The following is a 26732-nucleotide window of genomic DNA, read 5'->3' on the forward strand; positions in this document are numbered from 1 at the left end:
TATCATGATCTCTGGGTCATGAGATCAAGCCCTTCCTCTAACAAAAACAAACAAAACAAAATTTGGATCAGTTATCCTATAGAGTGCTACAAAGTCTAGATTTTACCAATTCTGTCCCCATTGTGTCATTTCCCTTTGTTGCCCATATTTCCTGTGAACTGATAGAGGCTTGATCAGATGATACAGGTTTAGTTTTTTCCCCAAGAATAATTAATAACTGGTACTTGTTTTATTACATTTTGAGGCATATGAAAGGCTTGCTCTTTTTGTGATAAGGTTAATCAGTGGATTCAGATGTTGTGAGCCTGATCTGTAAAGTTCCTCAGTAGCTTTTTACCTAGTGATTTTGGCAAGCTTTATTCATCTTTGCCCGGATCACTTATTTGTTTAGGAATTGTAAGATGATAATATTCAGTTTGTCATTCTGAATTTTTTTTATTATTTATTTTTTTAAAGATTTTATTTGTTTATTCATGAGAGACACACAGAGAGAGGCAGAGACACAGGAAGAGGGAGAAGCAGGCTCCATGCAGGGAGCCAGATATAGGACCCAATCCCAGGTCTCCAGGATCACACCCTGGGCTGAAAGCGGCACTAAACCGCTGAGCCATCCGGGGTGCCCTCATTCTGAATTTATAAACTAGAGTTCTTCTAAGAAATGTTTTCCAAAAAAAAAAAAAAAAAGAAATAACTTTTCCTCAACTAGTTGATTGAAGTAGAGTTCATATAGGAAAGTCAGGGTATATGCTGATAACTTTTTATGAGTCCATTTTCAGAATAATGGATTGTTCTGAGAGCTTCCAGAAGTAACAGCTGGTCAAAGAAGGTTTGTTTTCTTTGTTTTTTAGTTTCATTATGAGCACCTAATGTGAGTTTTTGATGTAGTTACTCTATTACAGTTTTTCTTATTGATGCTCAAATTGTCCCATCTTTGACCAATAGGAGTGTATTCAAGTTGGCCCTTGCAAAGTTACTTCATGAGCCCAGTAGTCGCAGCTTACTTGCTCATCTCTGGTATGACAGATGCTCCAAGCTCCTCTTGTACATATCCTATTCTAGGCCAGTTATCAGCTGTTTCTTCAAGAAGCTCTGGTTCCTTTTAGAGTAAATAGTGTTTTAAGACCCTACTACCAGGAGTGCATGTTGCCACAAGATTGATCATTTCTAGCTATGTCTTTCAGGTAGACAGAACTAGGATATATGTTTTTCTGTTGCATGTTTGAAAGAAACTGTATCATGAATTCATACTGCTACTTCCTATTCAAATTAGAAAATGAAGGCTTTTATTTAACCTCTTTTATCTTATGGATATCTCCATTCTGAGTACTGAGTATCCCAGTTCTCAAAAACACTGGGAATGTTAGACTTAGAATATCACATAATTGCTCATTTGCTTTATCCCAATGTACACACACAACAGTCTGAGAATAAGTACACCCAACATTGCCAGATGTGATTACCACGAACTGTGTTTTGTTTTGTTGTGGGGGTTTTTTGTCCTTAAGGTTTATCTGAGTATATACAGTCAGTTGTTTTAAAGTCCCTTGGAATACTTTCCCTCTGTACTTAGTTTAGTTACTACTCTTTTTGATGTTTAAATCGGCCTATGTTTTGCTTGCAGGAATGAATGTTCAGCTTGTCTTTTGAGTCTTTTTAACTTAACCTAATAATCTTTGATAAATCTTTACTTCCTAGTTAGACAAGCTGTTCCAGGTTTTCTTGCACTTTTCTTGGCCCAGGCCTAGAACCAGCCATCCAAAAAACTTGGTTCCTTTCGGTTGGAAATGGTATTTAGAGACAGTATAGGTGCTACAGTTGTGTGCTCAACTTATTTGCTTCTTATTTCCGGGCTTTTCAGTGGCCAGATATAGGAAATACATTTTCGTTTTTTAAAAAACACACATCATTTGTTCAATTTGAGAGTTCCAATTTGAACTTTACATTATTTTACTTCTTTGACTCTATATTTTTTTCCTTATGTTGAAAATCTTGGTTCCAGATGACATTAACATAATTTCTTACTTTACATATATAAACTAAGAACCCATTGTATATACATGTAAACGATATATATGTGTGTGTGTGTGTGTATGTATATACATATATATATGTAATTTCTAAGTAACAATATCAATATCAACAGTATAAAAACATTTAAGTTTTAGGCTTTTAAAAAATTGTTCCTAAGATATATCCCACTGGGTATTATTTTAAAGTCACTGAAATAATTCCTTTCTGTGTGGTTAAATCATCAACTTGAAACACAAGTTTATGGGCCGCCCTGGTGGCTTAGCGGTTTAGCGCTGCCTTCAGCCCAGGGCATGATCCTGGAGACCCTGGATTGAGTCCCAAGTCAGGCTCCCTGCATGGAGCCTGCTTCTCCCTCTGCCTGTGTCTCTGCCTCTCTCTTTCTCTGTCTCTAATAAATAAATAAAATCTTTAAAAAAAAAAAAAGTTTCATTTTGCTTTTGATTTTTAGGTATTGCTTTTTTTTATTTGTATTTAGTTTTGTTGTATATTTCTATATATTCCATAGTTCTAAAGTAAATCCTAACAGAAAAATCTAGCTTTTCTCTGTCATCTCCATTCCCACCTACATAGATCATTTTCATAATTTTTTTTAAATATAAGCAAGTATGTATGTGTACCCTCCCTCCCTCATTTCTTACTTTAAAAAGTAGCCTATTGTACTGAGTAGTTTGCATTTTCCACTTACCAATATATTTAGAGAATCTCCCCTTTTTTTTTTAAATGAAGCAGATTGCTCATGACTGTAATACATAAGAATTGTTTTCAAGTTGAATCGAGGTTGTTTGCACAACTAAAGATATTTTAATTCTTTCCAACTGACTTAGAGAGTCAGTGAAAATATTAACTGAAATGTAAGCATAGCATCCCTCAGGCCTAATTCGGAACTCATTTCTCTCTATACTTTTGGTATTTTCACAAAACTACTTTTCTTATATACCATCATTATACTGATGATTCCTTGTTAGTGTATAGGTAGCCCAGAACTCAGAGCTCCACCTTGCATAAATCATTGCTACTTAGCTTACATCTGCACTTGGATGTCTCCTGAAACATTTTAAACTTAACACGTACAAAACAGAACATTGTGTTTCCCCCAAAAAAATTGTGCTCTCCCTACTCCCACTCCCCAACTCTGCATTTTCTACAACTTATTTTACATCTTGATTGATTGATTCATTCATTCATTCATTCATCACTTTTCATATCCAACCCATCAGCCAATCTTGATGAATTTATCACCAGAATGTATTTCCAGTCTGGTTTCATTTCCATCTCCTCTTTCTCCATCACAAGCCAGTGTAACCTTTCTATTGCATGTGAGTTCTCTACAACCTAGCTCTCGTACTCATCTCAAGGTCTCACCTCTGTCCTCAGTCCCTCCATTCCTCCATCCATCCTGGTCTTTCAGTATCTTAAAAATATCAGGGTCATTTCCCTCCCAGATTTTGCATTGCTGTTTTCTCTGCCTAGAATGCTCTTTCCCCCACTATAGTTCTCGACTTAAATGTCATTTACTTGGTGTCTTTGTAATCACTCTTTCTAAAGGAGAATTTTCAAAATTCTTTGTTCCTGATTGGTTTCTTTTATAGTAGTACTTATTACAACTTGGAACTTTTTGTGTTTTTGCCTTTAATCTGTCTCCGTCTCTGGAGGATAGGAACCCACTCTGTCTTATTCATTGTTGTATCTACAGATGATGAAACATTATAGACCTCTTAATAGGAACTCAATATTTGAAGAAAATGTAGAAGTACTGTGGAATTTCAAAGTAATTGCAATATACTTGCTCATGTAGAACCCACTACTTATTCATTCTTCACATCATTCCAAAATGGCTGGAAATATTATACAAAATATAAACAATGTTAGCTAAATAAATATGTGTGTATGTGTTGATGAGGGTAGGAAGCATGTAGTTAGTCTTCAAAATACATTTCTAATATTTTCTTTCCTAGAGATAGGCAGCAGATTTGGCTTTGAGCTTAACAGGCACTGCAGAATGGTTTCCATCATCTACAGAACCCATAAGATAAAAAATTTTTGAGCTCTTTCCACGCCACCATAATGGTATACATGTATGTCCTGGCAGATGCTCTCAAGAGCATTAACACTGATGAAAGGAGTGCCAGGTTCTTAGTAGGCCATGCCCAAAGTCATTACCTAGTTTCTAACCTGGATGATGAAGCATGGTCACTTGGCTAATTTGAAATCATTGGTTACAGAGCTGGGAAACTCGTGAAACTCATGAGCAGGTTAAACAAGTGTGGAATGATCAGCCCCAGATTTTATGTACAAATCAAAGATCTAGAAAAATGGCATAATATTCTGTTCCTCTCCTACCAGTTTGGTTTCATTATACTGACAACCTCAGCTGGCCTCATGGACCATGAAGAAACAAGACAAAAACCCACAGAAGGAAAAATCTGGCATTCTTTTTCTAGTGATATAACATATACATACAAATTTTTAAAAAATCATTTGAAAAGCATGATAGAGTTGGGCTGGAAACTGCAATAACTCTTTTATTACCTTAGATTTCACCCTAAGATTATTGTCAGCAATAATTAGGAGTCTTATCCTAAGATCAGTGAAACAGAAGATACAGAATACTCCTAAAGCAAACATGAACACCACTGGAAAGACTAGGATATGAACAGATGGTAATGTCTGTTTTAACACTGTATAGATTAGATTTTGAGCATTAATGTCAGAATCACCATAAACAAAAGTCCAACGTACTTATGTTCACTTTGAATTGGTGTTTAAGCAAGTAAATACACATTGTGATAGAAACATTTCCTTTTAACATTCTTTGACAGGACTCTGACTTGAAGAAAACAGTGGACGAAAGTGCACGGATTCAAAGAGCGTACAACCACTATTTTGATTTGATCATCGTAAACGACAATCTAGACAAAGCCTTTGAGAAACTACAAACTGCCATAGAGAAGCTGAGAATGGAGCCACAGTGGGTCCCAATCAGCTGGGTTTACTGATGATTCAATAGGTTCATAATGGAAATAAAACTTTTTAAAAGTGACTGCAAAAAATAAGCCTTCTGCTGAGAAAATACATGCACAGATAGAAGATATCTGCCAAGTTCAGGCATTTTTATTGTGTAGACTGAAATACCAGTACACTATTCTGAATTTTTATATAAAATGTGGTTGGGAAGGGAAGGTGTACTAATATATAATTTATCTTAATTTTTCTAACTTTTTATGGATAATCTTTCTATTCATACCACATAAAGAAATGCGTTGAAGCATTTTGTATATGTTTTGATTTAGTACCCTTGCCTTTTTCATCAAAGGAATTTTCAAATCCTTCATTCTCGCATTGGTCTCCCATTTTCACTGTGATAATGAATACTTGAAATAGTTTTGTAAAGCTGTCCTTTAGTTCAGTATTTAGTGAAGGGTCAATTACTCTTATTAGGAAAAAAACAGTAGTTATTGGCCTTCTTTCCTAAAACAAATTCTTACAGAAGCAGAACCTTCCAAGGTATAGAATATCAGTACCTTCCAAGTCTGACAGCAGAAGTCTGCTCAACACTACATGGTTTCATTGTTTCAGAGATACATGGCTATCCATTCTAACTTAGGCAGATATATTGGTTTTTTTCTCCTTCATTTCCATCTTGAGGGGAAAAGTGAACAGCAATACTTTGCACTCTCATTTGTTGCTATGACAGGCTGAGGCTTGCTATGACAAGTGAATGTGTACACAGCAAGTAAGACCATGCAGGCTAAGAGTGCGCCTTATCATGTAACATAGCAAAATGACACATAAAAAGTTGATTTTCACGTGTAGAAATTTGACAACAATGATCCTACTGCTTTTGACAGGTTTTTACTGGGATATGGTCAGCAAATGTATCATGCCTCTGCAAATTTCTGTGATGCTTTAAAATGCCTCTAAGTTTGCCAAGTGGGGGATTCTGTGAACAATTGGCGTGCTTTTGAAGTGTGATGTGATTGTTAGTAGATTTGTTAAATCTGTTGTGTTGAGAACCAAATCCATTGAACAACTTATGAGATTTGGAAATGATGTCAGCTGTTTTTTCTATATAAAATATATACATTATATAATATGTACATTGTATGTATTATATAATATATATTATGTAAGGCTTTATATATTTTTTTTACATTTCTGTTAGGAAATACACCTTTTCGTTTTAATAGAAAACAGCTCTTTAGATGCATTAACATATTCAGATTTTAAAAATTCATCTCAGTTTAATATCTTCCTTTAGGATTCTTGGATGGTATAAATTCTTCCTCAAACATATGTACAGATGTAGCTCATCATTAAACTAAGTTAGCCATGTTTTATATTGGTGCCAGTTTTTCACAGGAACAGTATTCACACCTACAGGGTTAGGTGCTTGTGATCATCATTGTCTGTGGTAGACCAGGCACCTGGTTGTTGAATTTGTTGTCTCCTCAGCCGAGCTATCACCTGGAACACCAGCCAGGAAGAGCTTAGAAGGAAGAGAAAATACATGGCAATAAGCACTTATATGCACACATTGCTTTAAATCTTGAAACAAAACACCCAAGTTTCTGTATTGTTAAGATTGGAAATGTGTAGGTATTTTTTTATTCTAGAGTTTCATATCCAGAGCACGAATCCATGTTCCTTGTCCTTGAATAGGTAATTAGTGGTAAAATGGATTATACCCTATAATAACTTTGGTAACTTTTAAACCACATATATTTACATCAAATTCTTGGCTTCTCAAAGCAACCTGAATCAAAGCACAGCGTCATGACTTAGTGTTTCAACACTGTAAATTTTAAGAGAAATTTCATTTCCATGTTCTCAGGAAATGTGCGGTCTTCTGCGGTGTGCCTTCATGCTGCTGCACGGAGCCTCTTTGAACAGCTTTGGGATCATTGTAGCAGCACAAGAAGTTTAATAACCACAAAATATCTCAACTGTCGTGACATAATGGAGATGATTTTTACATCATTAATATTTTTAGCCTTCTCATATGGTGTAAGATGCATATTATGTAGAAAATAGTCTACACTTAAAGGATTTCTATTATAAATGGTTTTCATGACTACTTAATATATACTAGATCCTCCATGATATAAAAAAGAAATAATGCTGTTTAGTTTATTTCAGTCTAGATGCCAGAACTGAAGAGAATAAATTCAGAAAAGTTCACTGTATCTCAGTAGAGTCATTGAACTTGAAAGTGAAGTCCCATCTGAGTCTGCTGGACCTGGTAGAGCTCTGTTGGGTCAAGGCATTCCAGAGGCCCCAGGGTTCTCCCAAGGCAATGAGAGTATTGTAATCAGTGAAGTGTGAACTTCTCATATGGGAAATATCTAAAATAATTAGCTTTCCTGAAGAGAAAACAGTTTAAAATGATGCTGAACAATTGGTAATAGTTAAGATACACATGCACGTGCATATGCCTTTGGAAAACATGTGCCAATACATTAATGCACCTGAGGATTCTTTGTGGACAGAGAGTGTCCACATCAGCATTCAGGGCATGTCTATAGTATATACATATATATTTTTGATTTTCAAATGTACAAATACCAGTAGAGGTGATGTTCCTGGATAAGTCATGTTACACTATAACTAGTGGAATATATGTGATACATTACAAGTAGAGTTTCACTTTTATTCCAGCCATGTGTTGATTATGCGGTCTTAATTTCTGTTTGGTATTTGTATATTATCAAATATCTAATACATCAGGACTTTTACTTTTGCCAATTCTTAACTATACAGTTGCTGAATATAGCTTTCTAAAATAGAAATTCTACCATAAACCCAGTATGATTACAGCAATAGTAGCCTGAACCCTAGATTCTAGAATCTAGTAAATTTACTTTTAGTAGCTTATCAGGACAAGTTTTCTTTAAAAGAGTAAATTGGTTATTAACACAAATTTAGGATATAATGCAAATTAGCAATAAAATACAATAGCATAGCATTATAGATTATGACCACATACTAACTGCTTTGACCGTACTATCCCAATGGCAATAAAAGATGATCTTTGCTTTAAAAGTTCATTAACTATGTACTTACTGTTACGTAAAACAACAAGTGTCCTATCCGGTGGTTGGAGTTGATTTTTAAGATGGATAGCCATGGAGTTAGGTACAATTAATTTGAACTGGTAAATATTTGAACATAAAAGTTTTGAAAATTGGTCAAAATAGTGATTGATTACTTAACATAGTACTTTTATGACTTCTGAAACAACACTCCATTTTCCAGAAATCACAGGCTAGGGAGCCAGTAATTTTGTAGTAATGAATCTTTTTACTAAATATGGAAAAAGAAATCCTGAACTTTTATGTACATATATAGGTCATTTTTTAAATGTCTGAGTCACCATATATATAATATATATGTAGCCATATGTATAATATGTAACATTCTTCCAAAATACATGAATAATAAAACTAAATATGTTCACCCATGTAACTATAGCTAGTGTTCTTAAATGTTTACTCCCAAATTCTTAGACATTCTGAAAGTTTTCACATTGTTTTATAAGGCTTTAGTTTTACTTTGAGGCAGATACTAATCTCCTTTCTGAAAAATATGATGAAATTAAGCTCAGAAAATTATTATAACTTAATTTCCCTAAGCAAAAAGGACAGAGTTCTAGATGGCAGCATCTTGGGAAATAACTTATTTTAAACTTTCAAATGAATTTGTGATATGGTTCAGGCTTAGAGATTATGGTAACTGCCCTCCTCTTGTTCCAATGGATTTGCTGTGAGAATTCATGTAATAACATCTGTAATGTATTTTAAGTTCTTGAGCAAAATTTAGTATCTTAAATAATAGGATTATTGTATATAGTACAAGTGAATATTCACAAACTTTTAAGAATATAGTTAACTAATAAATTCAGCATCATTTTTTTAGTATACTCTGTATTTGAAGAAGATAATTCTATAATTCTTAAAAGGTAAGATTGTTTTTTAATTACATTTTTGTTAGCTTCAAGTTTTATTCATTTTTTAGTATTTCCCATAATTCATTATGTTACTTTTTGTATTCCTGGAATGGTTTAGTGCACAGAATCAAAAATGAATCTTTAATACACTAAAAAGTGAAACAATGATATCTCATTTCTAAGGTAAGAACTTTAAAGCATGGTTTGTACCACTTTTGCAGTACACTGCACTACTTTCTTTAAAAATAATCTGTTTTGTTAAAAATAGAGATGGTGTACTACTTCTACTAATTGAGATTCTGATTCTGACCATGCGACCTTTGATAGAATTTATATTTTCCTTTTAATATTCCACCAGTTGAGTAAGGCTAGCTTATATATTTGTCTTCACCTTAAATTACAAGAAGTAATTTGTGACTCTGATGTGATAAATGCTAGACTGAAAAATCCTTCTTAGGCTACTTTTATGTGTTTATTATACATATTTGCTTATATTGAGGTTGCTTATCTTTTAGTTCTTTTAAAGTGTTTCTCTTTCAGAGGTAGCATAATAAATGGTACACACCTTTCAATAATTCTACCTCCAGTTTCTAAAAAGCTCTGAGGAGGGTCTGTTCTCTCTTGTGACCTTAGTCAGAGGTCCATGTTCATTGAGAATCCACTCTTAAAGCCAAACCTTTAACAAATTCTTACATCAAATGAAATGTGAGCAACCCAGTACTCTGACACCCACGACATTCTGATCTTTGCCCCTTAACTCTCCCTACCTTAGTTCTTATGCCTGAAATTTATCACCACAGCCCTAGTGTTTAACCGATGGTATTAAGTTTTAAAAGTGTGTTTCTTTATAGGGAGAAATGTTAGCTCCAGTTAGTGGATCTTGAATCCAACATGAAGACAATCTTAGTTGCATTCTCTTTCTAATTGCTTCACCGCCGTTGGCCGATAACGCAGCGCTGTGATAAATCTGACTTGCCTCCACACACTAGAATCAGCCAGAAGTGACAGTTCTTCCCTTTTTCTTTTTTCCTATACTAGTTTTTACTGTTTTCTAATTCCCAGCACAAACTGAATGAACACCTCTAGAGTGAATATAAATGCTGCTACGTACTTGGGAGGGTGAATGATTCAATGCTTATAAACCTGTCTTGAGTCCCACTGAATAGGTATTGTTGCTTCCACAAAGCAGAAGCCACAAGGTCTTATTTTAAAAGTTGGAACTAGATGTCTTTGTTGCACTTCAGCAACAGCAAGCTGGAGGTAGAAACTTACAAATACAACAGGCCATACCTGAAATTTGGCTTTCCTCCCTCATATCAGCGAGGTGGCCAGAAGCTTAGAGGAAGTGGAAAAAAAACAGAGCATTCAAAACTCCTCAGCTATAAATGATCACTGTCAAAGCAGAAGTCTTCACCAGTTAAAATATGTGGTTTTCATCTTAAATATGAGAGGCAGGCAGTAGTTTAGAAACATTGCTTTGAAGACCTAAAGCTCGTTCTGGTAAACATGGTCCAAATGAGGAATGCCTTCATAGTTTGAGGTGGAACCAGGTTTGAGGAATAGCTCATCTCCAACTGTAATTTAAATACAAGATAAATATTCCTTTGGCCATGTGTACACTTTTAAAAAGAACTGCCAACTCCTGTTTCTTTGGTAACATTGATTATTAAGGAAGTGGGATCTAGGGTTTTGCTGGAGAAGAATGAACACTAGGGTTCAGCAGCAAGTGTAGTTTTCTGCATGTTGAGTTAGAGCCTGGTGAGTATTTGATGTGAAAACCCTGCTTTGGGGATTTTTTTTTTCCATTTCAGTTTGGTATATCTTTAATTTTTGAACACAAATGCATGTTCTTTTTAACCTCTAGTCTTTGAAATAATTGTAGAACTTTTTTTTTTTAATGGAGGGCAAAATGCTTGTCAGCAATCTAAAATTAAAAGCTGAACAAGCTGTTAAAGTTATGTTTCTGATGAAAAAGTTTAAAAATAAAATTTAATTGCTACTGCTTTCCAAATAATTGTACTACTAGTTCCTGTATAAAAGAAACATCACTGCTGTCCTTGTAAAAATAAAATTTTCCTTACATTACAATTAAGTATTGATTTTTCAGAAACTGTCCCTATAAATTTCTTTTCACTTATTTCCATATGCTGTCCTAAACAAAAACTATTGAAATGTTCAACATGTGAGATTGTATATTCCAAGTAAAATATTTTTGTATATATAAAAATAAATATTTAATAATTGCAAAAATGTAGTGTTTCATTTATAGATAGAATTAAGGTTTAGAAATAATAAAATATGGGGGATATCTGATTAGCTTTTAAATGCTAATAATCTTTGTAAGAAGCCTGTAATAACATTTAGTTTTTCCACCAAAATAAATATATAAATTTTTCACCTGCTTCTCTTCTTTAACAAGGAAACCCCCTAATTATTGTTTCCTCTATCCCAGCCCAAGCCATTTGGTGGCTTTCAAAGGTGATGTACTCAAGGAAAAAAATGTCAGAAACAGGGAAGATTAAAATATAGGAACAAGAAAAGGCTTCTATGCTTAGATGGCATGAGATACTAGGACCAGCTAGCCAGGCAAGAGAAGCCCCGGTGGGAAAGACAACTCCTGGCACAGCTCGGTCCTGAGGCCTGCAGTGGAAAAGGGAGGTGGAACCATCAGGCTGGCCAACAGGTGAAGGCGACTGTACTGTGGGTGAGTTTGGGAAGCTGGTTTCCAGAAAAGGTACTTTGCAACTCTTTCTCAGGCTAGTTTCTGGGATTCCTTACCTCATCCTTCAGAAATCACTAGTCCAGTGTACTTCTCATGTCTCCCAAAGAATTAGGTTTTAGATCGTTCATTCTTTAATCTTACACTGTCCATTTTCTCTCACTGCAGTAAAAAAAAAAAAAATTACCACAAAAATTACCAGGTTAAAACACAAACTCTTTAAGTTGGAAATCCAACACAGATCTCAGCAAACTAAAATTGAGCCATTTCCCAGGACCTGCCCTCACTCTTACCACAGGAGAGAGAATCTGCTTCCAGGCTCCTGCAGGTTGTTGGCAGATTTCATTCAGTTCCACGCTGTTGTAGAACTGAGGTCTCCACTTCCTTACAGGCTATCATGTGGACTGCACTCTTGTTCTTGAACTGACCTTCCTCTGTCTCAGAGCCAGCAGCAGCACTGAATCCTCTCTATGCCTCCTCTTTCCTGCATTTTCTTTGGCCGAGTTTCTCACTGCTCTTCTGCCTTCTAAGGGCCCACCCAGATAATCCAGGATAATCTAGATCTCAAGGTAAAAAACACCTATGAAGTCTCTGTTTGGCATAGGGTAACATGTTCACAGGTTCCAGGGATTATTACATCACAAACACCTGAGGGACCATTATAGGCCCACACTACACTAGTTAATTGTTTCTTCCTGCATCCACTTGTGAAAGAGAAATGGTCATGGAAACATCTGAGTGAAGGTGGTTTTTATTTTCTGTTGTTCTGGGAAATATTACTGTTTTCTAGGTATCTGTTTACAAATGTAAATTTACAGGTAATAATCGTATATAGTGATGAGGATACCAGTTACTTAGAAGAGCCTTTTGGAAGCCCCAATCAAGCATGCCCAGCACTACTTTTCCCACCACATGACAGTGGGGTCTGCTAAGGAGTGGCAGTACCTGGGGGGCTGGGAACACCTGTAGCAGTGTAAGGCTACATCCTTTAAAATTGCAAATTTTTAAAACACCGTCCAACTGGGCAGCTGCCTGATAATTGTGGAAAAAGACAAATGCCTTAGTTGCCTGTTTGATAAAACCTAAACTTTTGGCATGTGCTGGGATAGCATCTTGTCTTTCTGCCTAAAGCCAGTCTTTAGTTTTTCTTGCTTTTGGGTTTTTTTGGTTTGACTTGTTTTCAATTTAGAGGCTAATATATACAAAATTATAATGGAAATAGAAGGGCAACCCATCACACAACCTCTTGTCCCAACTTCTAAATCCTCTCCCCAAAGGAGCCTCCCACTGCATTGTGATACATATGTATCTATTTTTTACACAAGTAGATTCCTCTTAGGAAATCTGTCATCAATTTGTTGTTTATAAAACTTATTTCAGAAAGACAAAAAGGCATATATAGTGCCAGAGTTGTAGTACAACTATTTTCCTGTTTGCAGATTGCTTTCCAGTTTGTTATAAGGTACGTTTTATGTTGTTGCCACACAGTGTACAACTTTCCTTTTTTCTTCTCATGTATTATGAGTATTTGTATAAGATTTAGTCTCATTTTTAACTGAGGTGATGAAAGGGTTATTTTGCTTCATTTCTTCTGTGTTAACGTTTATTAAAATCTGAAGAGCAGAAAAGGAATAGATGATGTTGAGGTAATAAAGTGCTGAAAACCAGGTTTCCCTTTCAATACCTATTTCTCATCCTCCGTGCTCTTAAAGTTAGACCAAATTCTAGGAAGAAGTCTTAACTACTTTTTGCTAAGGTAAAGTGGTTTCAGATTCCCAGTGGATAGTAGCAATGGAATCGGGCATTTAGAGAGACAGTACAAGTTATTTGTGGAAGAATTTCAAAACAAATGCAAAATAAATATACACAGTTCACAGTTTCCTTTGATACAGTATCTATTTTATAAATTAAAAATCCAGAGTACGTGGGAAATCAGCATTATTCTAAACATAGAATTGCTATGTTCATTAAAGCATGACAAAAGTATGTAGCTAGACCCCTAAGGAGAGGTGTCCTGCTACTATTTTAGTATAATTTTGTTTAGCAGAATATATGTACTATAGTAGCATTTACAGTTCATTTGTCAATCAGCACATCTAAAACAGACTCTTCTATAAAGAGAAATTGTCTTCCTATAGCATTCACAATTTAAAATGAATTTTTGAATCAAAGTGTCAGACTCCTTTGTTTTTGTATAATGGGTAAGTGGACCCATTTTTCTGCAGAAAAAAAGTCTGACCATTTACTAGCTTAAAATTCACAACCCTCCTCCAGCTCTTCAGGTGCTGGAATCTAACTTAGAGCCCTGTTCTAGTGACCCAGTGTCTAATGAAAAAATGTTTACTGAGTACCTGGTGGCTAAACTCAGTAGTTACTTAACAATGCTGAGAAATACCCAGCCTTGGATGACAACATGTATTTGTAATTCACATGTTATTAATGTGCTCTGCCTAAAGCACAGAGTCCATTCAGGCTTATATAAAGAATTAGTGGGAGAATGTTAGGGTCCTTCTGGGTGACAACTTTTACAGATGACTGCAGTCTTTCCAAGTTCATGTCGGCTGAGGCAAACAAACGCTGCACGATCATAAACCTTTCCATATCTTTCAGAGGAGCCAAGTCTGGGTTTTCAAGATCAGATACTCCATTATCAGAGAGGGCACGGAGCTGAAATGACACATTAAACATAATCACTTAAAAATATTACAGAAAATCCACATAGTTGAATAGTAATGCACTTCTGGATGATTATGGGGAAAAAATGTTAAGGGTTAGAGATTTAAGATATAGCAAGATCTGTTTCTCCCTCTGCCTAATTTTTCCAATTTGCCTGGAGTTCTGACTGAATCCCCCCACTTTCTGAATTCTACCTTCTGCTAGATCCCTTAACTTTAGGAGATTAGAAAGTTCAGAATGTAACTTTCCCATACAGTATGTATGGTTTGATTTTTTTTAATTGATATTTGAATTTCTTATATAGTCACTTGATCTCAAATGGATAGGCACCACAGTTTATGCTTCCTGCCTTAAGAGCCTTTGTTGTTCCTTCTACCTGGAACCCTCTTCCTTCAGAGCTCTGTGTAGACCTTTTCTTCTCATCTCATTGTCCACTGAAATGCCACATTAAAAGGGCTTTTCCTACTCTGCCCTCCACCTCCCAGCCACTGTTTCTGAAATTTTCTAAAATCTGAGCTTTTTAGGAGACCAGGGACCTGGCCTGTCCTAGAACACAGGCCCTCAGATGTTGCTATATTGAGAACAAAATTTTGTGACAATCTTCAGTAATTACAAAGATTAGCTAATATGACTTTTACCAGGCATTGAGAACTAGATCAGATTAATGTAGAAAAGTAAGATAGAAAATAAAAAATGAAATAAACCTATGAAGTATGTGTGAATTTTAACTGAATCTGAAGGGAATCCAAAAGATTTCCAGAAACGTCCTGAGCGATGATAACCTTGCTATAAAAGCTTACCCCAATGTCTGAAAGGCAGCATTCATTTGATAATATAATCAAAATCAGCCTTACAAATCTACGCTATGTAGATTCGCCAAATACCATTCACACGGTGTTATTAGCATGGCTTAAATCAGCCTTTGGCCAAGATCATAAACTATCAATTTCACTTCAGAAAGTGGATTAGGGGGAATCCCTGGGTGGCGCAGTGGTTTGGCGCCTGCCTTTGGCCCAGGGCACGATCCTGGAGACCCGGGATCGAATCCCACGTCGGGCTCCCGGTGCATGGAGCCTGCTTCTCCCTCTGCCTGTGTCTCTGCCTCTCTCTCTCTCACTGTGTGCCTATCATAAATAAATAAAAATTAAAAATAAAATTAAATTAAAAAAAAAAGTGGATTAGGCCTGCTTTTTGAGCATAAACCCCACTAGCACAGCCTGGCCACAGCAGGCTCTGTGTCTGGAGTCTGGTGGACAATGTTGAGCAGCATCCAGCTTCCTTCTCTGAATAGCTGCCAGTCCCACGTGCCCAGAGGCACTTCTAGGTATAAGATTACAGTCAACCAAAGGGTAGTGGAGCAAAATTAATAGTTCTAAATCACCTTGCCAGTTTGGCAAACACATTACTGTATCTGCTGTTCTTCCAAAAGCCCTTCTGACAGGCTCTCAGAGTTAACTCTGGCCACCGACAAGAGAAGACAGGAATGCAGGTACATTTCTATACCCCATTCTAAGTAAATCCCTGTAAGAAACATGACACCCAAATTCCTTTAGGAGGCAGGAGCCTCATTAAGACAGATAATTTTTTCTTTGTCTATGTTGAACAACCCCCAAAAGCAGGCAAAGATTATGTGGGTGGGTAGTTTTGTGCCAGTATGGGATACCAGACATCTTGGAACTCCAAATGTGTCCTCCTCGCTCCTTTCAGACCAACAAAGTAGAACTTGGAAGAAACACAAGATCAAATCTAACGCTGACTGCATGGAACATGACAACTAAGTGTGAGTTTATTGGGAGAGGGAATTAGCTCATGTGGTCTTATGGTATTTATGTATATATATCTTCATAAACACGGTTGATGATTTGTAAATCTTACTAAGGGTAACCTGGAAAATGCAAAGTACTCAGTTACTGCAACAGGGAGCTGGGCTATGAAGGCAGAGCTACTGCCGTGCTCATCACTGTACACAACCACCAGTCTTTACCCTTAGCTGGCCCCAGAACAGATGCTGGTGTGTTTTCAAGTAGTTCAGTTTTTGTGGTCAAAATATAAGAACCCAGCATTCTTCTGGATGAGTAGAATCTGCTTTCAGTTGTGACTGGGCTCTGAATTGCTCCTTGGAATGATGCCTTGTTCAGATGTTTTTGCTATGCACACAAGAACATGGTGTTCCAAGTTCCCAAAGTTGGATGGTTAACAAATTTCAGGGTCTTGGGCTGGCACTTAATCTTAATACCTGCTTCCTAAATCTGGGGGCAGAGCTCTGAGCTTTGATCCTTATGAACCTGTATAGCATATTGGTCTTGGCTCTTAGTAACTAACCAGACCTTAAAATAATCCAGCCAGGTGTGCTCAGCTACTCTGCCCCAGGCTGAGCACCACCTGCCCCATTAGAATGGCTCTAGTCAGCCTACTGATGGTTCCTTCCATTAATAACCCAGTTTGTAATTTAAAAAGGAAAAAGAATAACTCTTACTCTTGCCATGACATTTTCTTAGGGCACAAAGGTTATCATAATCTGAGGTGTATACCTCCCTGGTGAATTTGATGCAGAGCTGAACCAAACTGGTCACTAGCACTGCCACTGCAAATAATACGGTGTCAGGCTCATTCCCTACAATGTTATAAACCAAACCTTGGCTAAAATTCTCTCCAAACAATGGAGGAAGCATAAGATTTGGAATCCAATGACAAGGTTGGAGTCCTAGCCCTGCAAGCAAGTTCTTTGTACAAATGCTTCACCTCTCAGCTTCAGTCTTCCTATAGGGTAGGTGGGTGTATGAGGTGATGTGGATGGCGTGTAAAGAAGTGGAGTTAGTAACAATACCTGTTTAACCTATTTTGAAGGGCTGTTGTAGGTGACAAATCCTAAAGGTGTTTTTGTTAGTTGTTAGGTGCCCATTCCCAGATCCCCATGGAGAGGTTCCTTACCAAGTGACACAGCGTAGGAATAATCTGGAGTCTACAGCAAGCACCTAGCAAAGCGGCTACATTATCTGGCATTTCTGCAGGAGACAAAAATCAGTCAATGTCCAGAAAACAAACACAAAATCCATGGGAACAGGCCAACCTCTGAATTATACCTAATTTACATTTTTTAGCACTCTCCCACCAGCCAGGCAGAGGATATGCTCAGTAATTACTGAATAATGAATGAATGGTGCTGAACAAGCAACAAAAGGCTTTTAGAAAATGGATATAGGAACAAGGTAACCAGCTCTGTATTCGCTAGACGATAGTCCAAAAGAAAGATGATCCACGTCATCTACCTTCTGACAGCCCAAGACAGTCTCTGAAGGCAACCCAAATGTCCTCAAAAGAGCACACCTCAGGAGAAACAAGCTTGACCACTATACCATCAAGTTTCACTTGACTACTGAGTCCAAGACCACACACGTGTGTTCACTGTGAATGTCAAGGCCAACAAGCACCAGATCAAACAGGCTGTGAAGAAGTTCTATGACACTGATGTGGCCAAAGTTAACACCCTGATCAGGCCCAATAGAGAGAAGATGGCATATGTTTGCCTGGCTCCTGACTATGAGGCTTTGGATGTTGCCAACAAAAAGAAAAAGAACATGGAATGTGGGACAAGAGCTGTGTTTGAGCTCTGCTACATATTTGGTATATGGCTTTGGGTATACTTCTAGGAGCGTGTTTCCTCTTTTGACCAACCACAGTTTTGTTTGTACAGATGTCAGAGAACATGGTAAACTATGAAGGGTTCCAATCAGGTCCCTAGTCATCTTTGGAAGAAAAATGCAATGTGGCTGGACAGAGGGCTAGCACTGCAGAGCCCCGCACTAGCTAACACAAGGGGCACCAATGATAGGAAAAGTTGGTGCAGGGCTGTGATAAGGCTGGAGGATGCACCAGAAGGGCACTGCCAAGTCCCAGGGAAAGGAAATCCAAGTCAGTGTTACTCAAAATGGATTTTAAATACCAACCAGGTATATAACAGATGTAGTTTCTAAAAGAACCCAGTCCCTCAGGATATAACTTTTGAACTGAAGAGGCAAAAAAAAAAAAAAAAAAGTCACCTGCTGCATTATCTGGCCCAGGGACCACTTAGAAAGTCCCTCCATCTCCTGCATTTATTAGCAGCCTTATTTATAAACAGCAGCATGTCACTGAGGCTGTGATCAAGCCGAGTACAATGAAACATAGCTATTCCCAAGACAGGAAGGTTTCGAGGAGGATGAGGCAGCTCCAGGGAATGATCCCACTTGAGAACCCCCTAAAATTAAATTTAAATGTTGTTTGTGCATTTGCCCACAGTCAACAAATTATCAAGGAGGCCCTTATCCCAGATCAGGAAGAGGGAGCTGGCAAGTATAGGTCACCTAGTAAAGGGATCACAGAACCTGGAAGAGCAATGACAAAGTTACCTGGGACAGGAAGGCCTGGCTAAACCACAGTCACACATCATCTCCCCTGTTCATGCTTCCATATAATCATCACCCCATACACACACACACCCTTATTCTTAAAAATACTTTAGTTCCATGTTATGCAGATGGTCACTCACTAGCTAGGAACACAAGGATGAAATAACTTGAAAGCATCTGCTTTATAGAGCTTACTAATTTTACTACTTTAATTTCCCGTGGATGCAGATAATCATTTTCTCCTACCTTAGCATCTAGCAGTGCCTAAAACACAAAAGAAGCTCCTTTAGTGTTTGAGTTGAAATAATGTATTTTCATTGCTCTTCCATATTCTGTTTTACAAATGAGACCTGGGGTGTTCGTGCTTAAGGTCACTAAGGTTAAGGAGACAGGCAAGATGCTGGGACTGAAGTGCTTTAAACCAGTTAAGCATGAAGAGGCTGGTTCAAGGTGGCAATGTAGGAAGATCCTGAACTCACTTCCAGCTACATATAGAACAATTTCCTCAGGTTAAAAAAACAACTACCAGAGCAACTCCTACACATACAGCAAACAAGAAAAAAACCAACATCTAAGCAGGTAGGAGAGGCTGAAACAAAAATCTCACCATAAACTCCACCTTGGTAAAGCAACCCATAGTTGGAAAAGAACACAGATCTTCTGAAAACCAAAGAGCTTAAACCCCACATTTTTAAGATATGCACTCAAGGGACCAGTTCCCCAGACACTGAGCTTTGAAAGCCACTGGGACTCATGTTCATGAGACCAACAAGGCTATAACTGAGAAGGTTCTTATGGGCCTCACACATGAACTTACCTGCACAGAGGCAGCCCTTTGAAAGGTGTGCAGGCTTTCTGTAAAAGAAGCTTATTCTCTTAAGGCAGCAATCTGAAAGACCTCTCAAAGAGAACAAGGGGCCTACTGAAGTACACCGTGAGGCTGGCTGCCAGTGCTTACCATCTTTGCATCCTTCCCCTGCCACACTCCAAGGAGTATCTCCTGGAATGGAGGCTGTTACACAAGTCTGATGCTCTAGTTTTTATGGGTGCCAACCAGAGGACACCTCTTGATCACCTGGCTCTGGTGGCTAGCAAGCTTGAGAGCCTGGGTCCCATGGTACCGTAACAAATAGACTTGGCTGACTACTACCCCCAGTCTTTCCGTGACAGAGGCCAACTATCAGGAGGGGAAGATGGCAGCCGAGTAGGAGGACCCTAAGCTTGCTTCATTCTACAAATACAACTAGATAACTATCATATCATCCTAAATATCCCAGAAATCTATCTGAAGACTGGTAGAACAAACTCTACAACTAAAGGTAGAGAAGAGTCCACAGCAAACAAGGTAGGAAGGACAGGGATGTCGCTTGGAAGAGAAAAGACAGATTAGCATACAGGACAGCACACAGGCAAAACAAATCCTTGTAACGATTGGCTTGGAAAGCAGGAGGGACCATATTTTGTGACTTCTTGTAACCAGCAGTTGCTTAAAGCCTGGAGTTTTAAAGGTCACCATGTTTGGCTCTGAGGGAGCTAGAGGAAATGGCCTACCTTCTCTCCAGGAGTAGCCACAAACAGCTTGTGGATGTACAGCTTGGAAATAGGGATGTGAAGAACATCCAGGGCACATAGTGGGGAGATTATTTGCTCATCTTGTAGCATGTTCCAGAGAGACAGGGTTCATGGAGAGACCCCTGTGGGAATATAGAAACTGGCAGGTGCCATTTCCCTACCCTGCCCATTAGCTTAAAAGCAGAGCCGTCTGTGGGAGCTAGCACAATGCAAACACTTGCTTTTAACTCATTTACACCAAGCTCTCTGCTCTGGAAGTACTGCCCTTTCCAGTCACCTTTGCCTCAGGCCCAGGACAATAGGTCCCCTCTCCCAGAAGACTACCCCAAACTCCTGCCAACACTGCATCTTCTGATTTGCAAGCTTTGAGTCCTCAGTTCCAGTGATGAGAGATCTCATTCATAAGTGGATCAAAGCACACCTAGGTAAAATGTGCCACATACAGACTAAAGGCCAAACGCTGCCTACAACAGGCAAAAAGAGCTTCTGCAAATGACTGGCCTGAAGGATAAAGTGGCCAAGACACATTGGAGACACCCTTGGAAGTGCCAGGCCTTGGGGAATAGGGGACATTACATTGTAGGCCACTACAGGTCCTCTTCTTCATAAAGCCCTTACCCTCAAGAATAGGAGACATAGCTAACTTTCCTAACACAGAAAAACAGACACAGAGATTTAGAGAAAATGAGAAGACAGCAGAATATGTCCAAAATGAAAGAGCAAGACAAGGCCATGACCAGAGATCTAAGTGAAACAGATACAGTAACATGCCTAATAAAGGATTTAAAGCAATGATCATAAGAATACTCACTGGACTTGAGAAAACAGTGGAGGATATCAGGGAGACCATTAATACAGAGATAAGGAATAATAGCAGAGATAAAGGGCTCAATAAACAGAGTGAGGAACATGCTTGATAGAATGAAGAGCAGGATGGAGGAAGCACAGGAACAAATTAATGACCTAGAAGACAGAGTAATGGAAAGTAATCAAGATGACAAAAGAAAAAAAAAAGAATTATGCAAAACAAGAATAGATATGGGAACTTAGTGACTCCATCAAACATAATAACATTCATATTATAGGAGTCAACAGAAGGAGAAAGATGAATGGGGGCAGATAATTTATTTGAAGAAATAGCTGAAACATTTCCTAAAGCATGGAAGGAAACAGATATCCAGGAGGCACAGAGAAACCTCAAGAAAAGCAGATCTACATAAAGACCTATTGTAGGACAGCCTGGGTGGCTCACCGGTTTAGCGCCGCCTTCAGGCCAGGGCCTGATCCTGGAGACCTGGGATCAATTCCCAAGTCAGGGTCCCTGTGTGAAGCCTGCTTCTCCCTCTGCCTGTGTCTCTGCCTCTCTCTCTCATGAATGGATGAATAAAATCTTTAAAAAAAAAAAATCCTATTGTAATTAAAATGGAAAAATACAGTGATAATTTAAAAATATTAAAAGTGGCAAGACGAAGACAGCTACATACAAAGAAAACCCCATAAAGCCATCGGTGGATTAGCAGAAACTTTCCAAGCCAGAAAAGAGAACCATGACAGATTCCAAAGTTCAGAATGGGAAAAATGGCAGCCAAGAATACTCTATCTAGCAAGGCTATTCTTCAGAGTAGAAGGAGAGAGAAAGAATTTCCCAAACAACTAAAGGAGTTCATGACCACTAAGCCAACCCTGCAAGAAATATTAAAGGGAACTCTGGAAAGGAACAACCAAAACTTAAAGAGTAAGAAGGTAGAAAACACAAAAGCACTGAAAAATGAATACTTCATGAATACTAGATTGATGAAAAATCAATCTAGGAACAAAATAAAGGATGTAAAATATGACACCATATAACTAAAACATGGGGATGGGAGGAATAAAAAATGGGTTGAAACTTAGCCATCAATTTAATATAGACTGCTATATGCAGAAGATGTTATACCACAAATCAAAAACTAATGAATATGCATAGAATTAAAAAAATCCAAGTATATCACTAATGAAAACCAGCAAACCATAGAAGAACAAGAGAAAATGTTCAGAAACCACAAAATGAGTTTTTTAAAAATGGCAACAAATACATGTCTGTGAATATTTTGGAATTGCCTGGGTGGTTCAGTCAGGGAAGTGCCTGGGTGGTTCAGTCGTTAAGTGTCCAGTTCTTGATTTCAGTCCAGTTCATGATCTCAGGGTTGTGAGATTGAGTCTCACATCAGGCTCCACATGGAGCCTACTTAAGATTCTCTCTATCCCTCTGCCTCACCTCTCTCAAAAATAATAATATTTTGGAAAGGAAAAGGACTAAATGCTCCAATCAAAAGACATAGGATAACAATAGATTCAAAAAACAAGACCCATCTATATGCTGCCTACAAGAGAGTCACTTTAGACATAAAGACACCTGCCAATTGAAACTGAGGGGATAGAGAAACATTTATTACGCAAATGGATGTCAGAAGAAAGCCAGAGTAGCTGTCCTTATATCAGACAAAATAGACTTTAAAACAAAAACTATAAGAGACAAAGAAGGGCACTATATAATAATAAAAGAGATAATCCAACAAGAAGATATTACAGTTGTAAATATTTATGCACCCAACGTGGGGACACTCAAATACATAAAACAGTTAGTAACAAACATAAAGGAATAATAATAATACAATAATAGTAGGGGACTTTAACACCCCAATTACATCAATGGACAGATTGTCTAAACAGAAAATCAACAACAATGGCTTAAATCCAGATGGATTTAACATATATTCAGTGCGTTCTATCCTAAACCGTAGAATATACATTCTATTTAAATGCATGTAGAACATTCTCCAGAACAGATCATATATTAGGCCACAGAACAAGCCTTAACAAAATTAAAAAGATCACAGTTCACTGTGATGAATTAACAGTTCATCACCATGCATCTTTACTGACCTCAACATTATGAAACTAGAAGTTAACAACAAGAAAAAAATCTGGAAAGACCACAAATACAAGGAGGTTAAGCAACATGTTAAAAAATGATCAGTGGGTCAACCAGAAAATGACAAAAGGAATTAAAAAATACATGGAAACAAATGAAAATGTAAACACAGTGGTCCCCAAAACCATTGATGCAGGAAAAGCAATCGTAAGAGGGAAGTAGGCCCACCTCAAGAGCAAAAATGTCAAATAAACCACCTAATCTTATACCTAAAGGAGCTAGAAAAAGAAGGACAAACAAAAACCTAAAGCCAGCCGATGGAAGGAAATAAAGAGTAGAGTAGAAATAAATGATATAGATAAGAAACAATAAAGCAGATCAATGAAGCCAGGAGCAGGTTCTTTGGGGAAAAAAAAAATCAATAAAACATAAATCACCAGCCAGACTTACGAAGAAGAAAAAGAGAAAGGGCCCAAATAAAATCACAGATGAGAGATTAGAAATAACACTGCAGAAATACAAGAGAATATTATGAAAAACTGTATGCCAAACTGAACAACCTACAAGAAATGCATAAATTCCTAGAAACATATAACCTACCCAAACTGAAACGGGAAAAATTAGAAATTTGAACAGATTATCAGCAAAGAAATTGAATCAATAATTTTAAAACTCCCCCAAAAAACCAAAAGTCCAGGACCAGAATCACAGGCAAATTCTACCAAACATTTAAGGAAGAGTTAATATCTATTCTTTTCAAACTATTCCAAAAAATAGAGAAGGAAGGAAAACTTCAATATTCACCCTATGAGACCAGCATTACCCTGGTAGCAAAACCAAAGACACCATAAAAAAATGAGAACTATAGGCCAAGATCTGTAATGAATCCTCAACAAAATATCAGCAAACCAAATCCAACAATACATTAAAAAAATGGTTCACCAAGACCAAGGATTTATTCCTAGGTTGCAAGGGTGGTTCAGTATTTGCACATCAATAACATTACACATAACATCAATAAGACAAAGGATAAGAACCATATGATCATTTCAACAGACACTGAAAAAGCATTTGACAAAGTACAACATCCATTCATGACAAAACCCCCCAACAAAGTAGGTATAAAGGAAACATACCTCAACATAATAAAGCCCATTTATGAAAAAACCACAGCTAACATCATCCTCAATGGGAACAAATTGAGAGTCTTTCCCTAAGGTCAGAAACAAGACAAGGAAGTCCTAGCCACAGCAATCAGACAACAAAAAAAATAAAAGGCATTCAAATCAGCAAGGAAGAAGGCAAACTCACACTCTTTGCAGATGACATGATACTATATACAGAAAACCCGAAACACTCCATCAAAAACACTGCTAGACTGGATAATCAAATTCAGTAAAGTGGCAGGATACAAAATCAATCTACAGAAATCTGTTGCATTTCTATATACCAATAATTAAGCAGCAGAAAAAGAAATTAAGAAAACAATCTCGTTTACTATTGCACCAAAAATAATTAGATACCTAGGAATAAACCTAAACAAAAAGGTGAAAGATTATACTCTGAAAACATTGAAGACAATAAAGAAATGGAAAGATTCCACACTCATGCATTGGAATAACAAATATTGTTAAAATGTCTATATTACCCAAAGCAATCCATAGATTTAATGCGATCTCTATCAAAATTCCAGCAGCATTTTTTACAGAATTAGAACAAACAATCCTAAAATCTTTCTGGAATCCCAAAAGACTCTGAATAGCCTAGGCAATGTTGAAAAACAAAAGCAAAGCTAGAGGCATCACAATTTCAGATGTTAAGTTATATTACAAAGCTGTAGTAAATCAAGTGATGCCTGGGTTGCTCAGGTCAGGATCTTGGGTCCTGGGATTGAACCCCATGTAGGGCTCCCTGCTCAGCAAGGAAGTCTGCTTCTCCCTCCCTCCCCCTGTGCATGCTCTCTCACTTACTCTCTCTCAACTAAATAAAAAAAAAAATCTTTAAAACAAACAAACAAACTGTAGTAATCAAAACAGGATGGTCCTGGCACAAAAATAGACATATAGACCAATGGACCAGAAGAGAAAACTCAGAAACGAGCTCACAAATCTATGATCAATTAATCTTCAACAAAGCAGGAAAAAATATCCAATGGGAAAAAGACAATCTCCTCAATAGATAGTGTTGGGAAAACTGAACAGCAACATGTAAAAGAAGGAAACTGGACCACTTTCTTACACAAAAATAAACTCCAAATGGATTAAAGAGCTAAATGTGAGGCAGGAAACCATGAAAATCCTAGAAGAGAACACAGCAACTTTTTTCTAGGAATTTCTCTTGAGGCCATAAAACAAAAGCAAAAATAAACTGTTGGGACTATATCAGAATAAAAAGCTTCTGCACTGTGAAGGAAACAAAAAAGCTAAAAGGAAACCTATGGATAGGAGAAGATATTTGCAATGATCAGATAAGGGTTATTATGCAAAATTTATATAGAATTTCTGTGATTCAACATCCAAAAAACAAATAATCCAATTTAAAAATGGGCAGAAAACGTGGACATTCCCCCAAAGGAGACATACAGATGCCAAAAGACACATGAAAAGATGCTCGTCATCATTCATCATCAGGGAAATGCAAATCAAAACTACAATGAGATATCACCTCACATCTGTCAAAATAGCTAAAATCAACAAAACAAGAAACAACAGGTGTTGGCAAAGATGTGGAGAAAAAGAAAGCCGCCTGCACTGCTGGGAATGCAAACTAGTGCAGCCACTGTGGGAAAACATATGGAAGTTCCTCAAAAAGTTAAAAATAGAACTACTCTACAAGCCAAGAATCACACTAGTGGGTATTTACCCAAGAATACAAAAGCACTAATTCAGAGGGATACATGCACACCTATATTTATAGCAGCATTATTTACAGAAGCCAAAATATGGAAGCAGCCCAAGTGTCCACAGATAGATGAATGGGTGCTGAAGATATGAGATGTTTATACACATACACAATGGAATATTAGCCATAAAAAGGAATGAAATTTCGCCATGTGCAAGTACATGGATGGAGCTAGAGAGTATAATTCTAAGTGAAATGAGTCAGTTAGAAAATAGACACATGGGATCCCTGGGTGGCGCAGCGGTTTGGCGCCTGCCTTTGGCCCAGGGCACGATCCTGGAGACCCAGGATCGAATCCCACATCAGGCTCCCGGTGTGCATGGAGCCTGCCTCTCCCTCTCCCTCTGCCTGTGTCTCTGCCTCTCTCTCTCCGTGACTATCATAAATAAATAAAAATTAAAAAAAAAAAAAAGAAAATAGACACATACCATATGATTTTAATAATGTGGAATTTAAAAAACAAAACAAATAAGCAAAGGAGAAAAAAGAGTCAAACCAAGAAACAGATTCTCAACTATAAAGAACAAACTGATAGTTACCAGAGAGGAGGTGGGGATGGATGAAATAGGTAATGGGTATTAAAGAGTA

General features: G+C 37.5%; 2 protein-coding genes across 13 annotated transcripts in view; one reads left to right on the forward strand and one right to left on the reverse strand.

Moving 5' to 3' along the window:
• Positions 1 to 11254, forward strand: part of PALS2 (protein associated with LIN7 2, MAGUK p55 family member) — a 197961-nt gene extending 186707 nt beyond the window's left edge. For 11 of the 12 annotated variants that reach the window (XM_055314735.1, XM_055314737.1, XM_055314739.1 and 8 more), the window contains one exon: positions 4851 to 11252. In XM_055314735.1, coding sequence (XP_055170710.1) covers positions 4851 to 5027 — 177 coding nt within the window. In that variant the 3' untranslated portion in view covers positions 5028 to 11252. Of the gene's footprint in view, positions 1 to 4850 lie in introns of all 12 variants that reach the window. The other variant, XM_055314744.1, reaches the window with a different exon arrangement.
• A 2081-nt stretch (positions 11255 to 13335) lies between these two features.
• GSDME (gasdermin E) overlaps positions 13336 to 26732 on the reverse strand; it is a 73051-nt gene continuing 59654 nt past the window's right edge. The window contains exons 9-10 of the mRNA XM_055314673.1: positions 17301 to 17374; positions 13336 to 14360 (exon numbers count right to left, since the gene is read on the reverse strand). Of these exons, the coding sequence (XP_055170648.1) occupies positions 14130 to 14360; positions 17301 to 17374 (305 nt within the window). The 3' untranslated portion in view covers positions 13336 to 14129. The remainder of the gene's footprint in view (positions 14361 to 17300; positions 17375 to 26732) is intronic.

The sequence above is a fragment of the Nyctereutes procyonoides genome, unplaced genomic scaffold, assembly GCF_905146905.1.
Source record: "Nyctereutes procyonoides isolate TBG_1078 unplaced genomic scaffold, NYPRO_anot_genome, whole genome shotgun sequence".
NCBI classification, from domain to species: Eukaryota; Metazoa; Chordata; class Mammalia; order Carnivora; family Canidae; genus Nyctereutes; species Nyctereutes procyonoides.